The sequence below is a fragment of the Quercus lobata genome, chromosome 7 (genome assembly GCF_001633185.2).
Source record: "Quercus lobata isolate SW786 chromosome 7, ValleyOak3.0 Primary Assembly, whole genome shotgun sequence".
Classification (NCBI taxonomy): Eukaryota; Viridiplantae; Streptophyta; class Magnoliopsida; order Fagales; family Fagaceae; genus Quercus; species Quercus lobata.
The window spans coordinates 41877554-41884045 of record NC_044910.1 but is presented as its reverse complement, the minus strand read 5'-3'; the positions used below and the strand labels follow the sequence as shown (position 1 = coordinate 41884045).

Sequence of the window (6492 nt, the reverse complement as noted above, 5' to 3'; positions counted from 1 at the left end):
AAGGTAGATATATATAATACATAGTGGGGAGATAAAAATGTAAAAAGGAAGGGAAAAGTTAGAGAAAGTACAACAATAAGTTATTTGAATAAAACATATACCAAATAAGTGAGATGGACACACATTATATTTTCTTTGAATGCTAGAATATATAGTTTTACATATAATCATAATTATAGTAAAATGCTTATTAATAACTATCATAATTATGAAATTTCATATTTTTACCCAAAAAAAAAAATCATATTATATAAAACTTTCATGTGCATTGCTAGGGTTACTAATTAGTTTTTCAAAATTTTCAAAGTAATTCTATTAGGAAGTTTTTAAAATCTTATCTATCCATTTTGAAATGCATGAATTGAATTTTTCAATTATCTCATTAATAATTTAAATAATAAAAATTTGCAATAGTCAATATTTTTTGTTGTTGGAACATTTATTTAATAAAATAAAAGTTTATTAAATTAATTTGTTGATTTAAATAATAAAATGGCCATGTTAACGGGTGATGATGCAAAGAAAATTAGTAGGCTGGATGCTCTAGGCTTCAACGGACTAGTAATCGTTTGGAAGGCCTGAAAAGAAATATACACGATCAAAAGTGACCGGGGTAGACCGGCTAAGAACCCTCCGATGTTCAAGTTAGTTTCTCTCTTAAATTCTAGAGTTCCAACTTTTTAGGAGTCGTGAAAAACTTACCTCCATTTGATGTGGATGAGTGCTTATATAGTGTGCTTTTGAAGCAGTTACTTGTCTCATAAATTCCCCTACATTTGGGGAAGAGCATCTCCAACAAGAGAGCTAAACACAAAATGCTCTCTACTTTAGAGAGCAAACCCACAAAATAGGCTATTGCTCATTCTCCTATTGACTCTCTATATCTTGATTTTTTTTTGGCTCATGAATAGTAGCTCGTCAAGTTTGATGGACTACTGTTCATTCTTCAAATATTTTTTTTCTATTATAATAATAAGGTATTGAATAAAAAAATGTTGGAAGATGTGTAGTTATTAAAAAAAGAATAAATAATGAATGAAGAAATAATATTTAAATGAGATAGAGAATCTGTTGGAAAGTGTATTTGAAAAAATGGGTAGTTAAAAGGTAAAAGTTATTGTTCATTCTCCAAATAGTACAAAAATTTACCAAATCTACTGGAGATGCTTGAAGTCAGAAGGTTCAGGGTTAACTTCCACAACCGCTATAGGAGTTAAAGCATCTCTAATAGGCTCTCTAAACCCAAAATTTGGAGAGCAAATCCATAAAAACGTGCTCCAACAGTCTCTCTAATTCACTGTTCATTAGCAAAAAATTGGTTGCTAATGAACAGTAGCTCTCTAAGTCTGATGACCTATTGCTCATGAGCAAAAGAATTAATTCGAATAAAATATTCAATTATTAATTAAAATATTGAATTTTTACTCAATAATCACAATGGTAACAACAAAACTATTCTAGATATTTTCTCTCAAACATCTATAAATTCAATCTTAATCAAAATACAAACTCAAAAACACAATCTTAAAATTAATCAAATCATAACAATAAAATAAAAAAAAATAAAAAGAAAAAGAAAAGAAAAAAAGAGGCAGAAGCCATCTGACCCACGGTGGAGCAAGCAAGCAACCCACGGTGGAACAAAAAAGAGACAATGCTTGCCTGTGTCCTTCGATCAACAGTGAAGCAAGCAATTGCTTTTTCTTAATTTCTCTATTTCTTATCACTGTAGAGAGTGTTCTAGAAAAGTAGAAATAGAAAAGGTAAAAAAAAAGGAGAAAGCTAGAGAAAGAATGAGACAGCTGGAGAAAGTGAAAGTGAGATCCGGAATGAGCTAGAAAAAGAAAAATAAGAGTAGATAGAGATGAGAGTGGGATAGGTGTGTGGTAGGGAAAAAAAAAGTATGGATGTAATTAAGTTTGGAAAAATAATATAAAAAATAAGAAATGACAATTAAGAAATGCTACCACAATATTTTCACAATAAATTTTAAGTAATAGATTGTTATTAGCTAATATTTGTGAATAAAAAAATAATTTTAGTGGTGGATTCAAATTAGAACTAGTAACAATTTTCCATATAAGATTTTGATGTGATTCTTGTGAAAGTATTGCGAAAAATATTGTGGATATAACATTTTTCATTGAAAAATATAATTGTTGGGAATGAATATAGGAAGAATAAATGGTGATAAAAAAAGAATAAAAAATGAATGAAGAAATAATATTTTAATGAGAGGGAGAAAAGGATAGAGAGTCTGTTGGAAAATATATTTGAAAAAGTAAGTAGACAAAAAGTAAAATGAACTGCTCACTCTCCAAACAATACAAAAATTGAAGTGGCTGCTGGAGATGCTCTTAGAATGTTTAATCTTATCTTCTACAACTGTCATTAGAATTTAAGAATTTAACAGAAAGTTATAGCGATGAATCAGGATTTTGCTTGTATTTCAAAATAGTGACATGTGGTTTGATTCACTAGTCTTTTGTAGGAAAATCTTTCTAGAAAATTCCCAAGTGTTGGGGGTTGTCCAGGCGCTTTCCTGATGGACGACCCTCATGCCCATGGACGACCGTCCTACGAGGGATGACCATTTTTTGTCTTCTTGACTTGGACGACTCTCATAGACAAATCGGAGTTGATTCAATTTTCAGTTCACCATCAACATGTGCTCTTAGGACAATTATTAATAAACCATATTAAGAAATCTTTTAACACCTTTTCATGGAAAATATAAAAAGCTACTAGAAAAATTAATTGTTCTATCATTTTCCCATTAAAATGTTTTTAAAAATAAATCCTAAACCAATACTCTTAGAGCATTTGTTATTCGTTAACATTTCTCAATGATAAAAGTGAGCTTCGTGTGGTTAATAAGCATAAGTGTGGAGTTAGTGTTTTTATAGAAAATCCTCAATAAGTAGTGTTTTAGGAATTTTTGGAGGAGTTATCTTAAAACCTCTAAAGATAAGATTCTTAAGCCAATACACTTCCTTGGTAGTAATAAATATATATATTATATTACAATTATGAACTGTTTAATACTATATGTGTCAAAAAAATTTAATAATATATTGGTTGTTGAGCATAAATTTAAGATGATTGTTTGTGTTTTCTGTTGTTGTAATATTTATGTATAAATTGAATTTTTTTTCTTTTATATATACAAGATAGAAATTTTATTCTAGCCTAATCTAAGTGTATATGTGTGTGAAATTCATTCTTAGAGACTTGAACTCTAACCTTTACCCACATACCCCACAAACATTTATACTTGTAGAATAATTATCACGCCAAGAGTGCGTGGTGGTATGTACAAAATGACTTTATTTCTTGAAAAAAAATAAAGAAATTAATTAATGCAGTATTAAATATAAACCTTTAATTTATGCATATTCTTCACTTTTGTTAGCCTTGGTTAAAACATATTTAATGTTTTATTATTAAATAATATTTTTAAGTAAAATTTGATTGATACTTTAAGGAAATTAGTTTATGAAATATTTTTTAAAACTTTTTCTAAAAAATAAAGTCAAACCCTTTTTTTTTTTTTTTTTTTTTTCAGGTGGGTAGGTAATCTTCAACTATTTCAAATGGGCAATCTGAGGTAACCTTCAACAACGAGAACAAATGAAATGACCTTTGATTAGGTACCAGACCATCAATTGGTGATTCTAATCCTCAACACGATCCGGGAACTTTATATATATTCTTCAACCTGACTAATGGCAAGGTAGCATTTGGGCTAGGACCAAGTGCACCAGCAATGACTCATTCTATTTTTTTTGGAAACTGGAGACTGGATTAGCCACAAAGAGTTTCCAATCTCCACCACCCACTTGCCCAGTGACCCCACTCAATTTCTATATAAACCAATCTGTGGTGTCCTATGTAGTGAGCTTAAACCATGGGCATAATATGGCAGTCTGGATCGAACCCATTGGTTTAGTGGGACTCTAGTCGATGGGTTCGGACCATAACCTATTGAGGATTGTGTTCAAGATACAAGTAATATGCGTCCATCTAACTTAGTAAGGGATTGTTTACAAGAAAGGCAATGGAAGCATGATTGGCGAAGTAAATATTTGATTGATTTTATATGGAAGCATGATTGGCGAAGTAAATATTTGATTGATTTTATATATATATATATATATATATATATATGAATGATATGGGAATTGATTTGTATCAAGTCAACTTTTTAATAGAATCAATAAATTTTTAACTTGCCAATCAGGCTTGGCTTTCCTTCAAAATACAAACCCTACCTTTCCTATGATTGGCGAAGTTAATATTTGATTGATTTTATATATATATGAATGATACTGGAATTGATTTGTATCAGGTCAACTTTTTAATAGAATTAATAAAAATTTTTACCTTGTCAATTACGCTTGGCTTTCCTTTAAAATAAAAACCCTACCTTTCCTATATATAAATTCTCCCTTGCTTAACTTATTTGGTAATTCCAACTTATATTTTTAACTCAAAAGCAAAGGTTCAATGGCTGGCGAAGCTCTCATCGTCCTTCTCTTGTTCATTACAGGTAACTGATTCATACGCCCTTCTCTTTTCTTTTGCTAGATGATAGTATATCACAAAAATATCACAAATATGTGCAAATTTTAATGCACCTTAATATTGATATTTATGAGGACAAGCAAAGAAGCTAGAGGTATAAGTTAACATGTGAATTATTGTTTCCATCATGAACCTTAAACGTGAGAATGACAATATATAGACTTTTATCAAGATCTCACTGTCTAAGTGGTTTAGGCAAACTGGCAAAGTGATGTCAACTTATCACGTATAAAGTTCTTGAACGTATCAAGTTCAATAATCCTTGCGCCTATGTTTTATGTTATTGACTAATAGTGTGTTAGTTAAAGTAGGGGATGAGGGTTTAATGTTCTAACAAAAAAAGAAGTATGGGGTGATGAGTAAAGTAGTAACTTTCACACATATTCCATGCACATTATTTATTTCTCGTTTTAATTGTGGATATCAATTAGAGATGTGTACATCATACATGAAATTTGAAACAATATTTTTCAAAAGTAATATTTACTGTCTAAGTTTGAAACAATATTTTTCAGGTGGACAATCTACGGTAACCTTCAACTACGAGAACCGATGCACTGAGTCTATATGGCTCGGTGCCACCCCATCAATTGGTGATAGTGATCCTGAGTTCACTTCAGGAACTTCAAAAACACTCCAAATGCCTGATCAATGGAAGGGTTTCATTTGGGGGAGGACCAAGTGTAGCCTCAATGCCACAAATTATTTTTCATGTGAAACTGGAGATTGTGGTGGCAACAAAATTTGCCAATGGCCAGTACCCAATTCCCCAGTGACCATACTTAATTTCACTATTAACCAACCAGTACAAACCAATCCCCTTGTGGTCTCCTATGAACTGAACTTGAACCATGGGCATAACGTGCCGGTCCGGATCCAACCCTTTGGTGGGTCTCTATTTGGTGGTGGTACTGGACCATGCCCTGTGGTAGATTGTGCTCAAGATTTTAGTAATGTGTGCCCACCTAACTTAGTGGCCAAGGGCAAGGATGGTCGCTATGTTGGTTGTCTTAGTGCTTGTGATGCTTTAAAGGATCCAAAACATTGTTGCTTTGGAAATTTTGCTAGTCCTCAGACTTGCCAGCCTAATGAGTACTCAAGTATCTTCAAGAAAGCATGTGGTCTAGCCCACACTTATCCTGGTGATAATCAACCTCCAATTTATAGTTGCAGTGGGGCAACGAGTTTCAGTATCACCTTTTGTCCCGCATAAATTAGTCATGTTTGGTTTTTTTTTTTTTTTTGGGGGGGGGGGGGGGGGGTGCTCTTTTGATAGAATAGAACAATGCGGCTGTTTTGTATCTTTAGTCTTGACAAAATAAAAATTCTTGAAAGGGAATATTGGGTAGATTCAAATGTTACAATGGTGTGAATAGTGCAATTTCTATACTTCTAATGAGATGGATGATGTCATACTCATGTGAATGATTATGCTAGGTCAAATAAAATGCTAGGTCAAATGCATGTGTATGAGTGTATCCCAAAATGAATACTCAATTGACAATATTTTAACCATACATCTAGGGTTTCGCAATTTGAAAGCAGCACTTGATTATATAAGTATTAAATCAAGAAAACCACAATTTAATAAATTACCTTATTATTGAAATGAAATTTGAATTACATTGCCTTAGGAGTCAATGTATTGTAATTTTTTTGTAAGACAATGTAAGCAACTTCCCCAGAATGTGATTCACGCATTATGGCTTCCGGCTGTATGGGACTTTGATCCAACTTCGAGTTTTCGCCAAGTTAACCACTTCTCCAAGTTTTTAGATTTGGTACACCACTTTAATTGAGGAAAAAAAAGGATCTGGATGTTTTTGCAATTGGTTCTTTAGAAATAGCTAGACTTCGGGTAGAAGACAAATCCTTTCCTATTAATGATGTGATCCCAATGGCCAAGCA

The 6492-nt window shown here is 32.0% G+C and overlaps 1 protein-coding gene across 1 annotated transcript; it reads left to right on the top strand.

The window, feature by feature from the left end:
* Positions 1–4506: 4506 nt before the first annotated feature.
* LOC115952066 (thaumatin-like protein 1) lies at positions 4507–5797 on the top strand. Its single transcript, XM_031069152.1, has 2 exons — positions 4507–4549; positions 5100–5797. The coding sequence occupies exons 1-2, from the start codon at positions 4507–4509 to the stop codon at positions 5795–5797; spliced, it is 741 nt and encodes a 246-aa protein (XP_030925012.1).
* Positions 5798–6492: the final 695 nt, after the last annotated feature.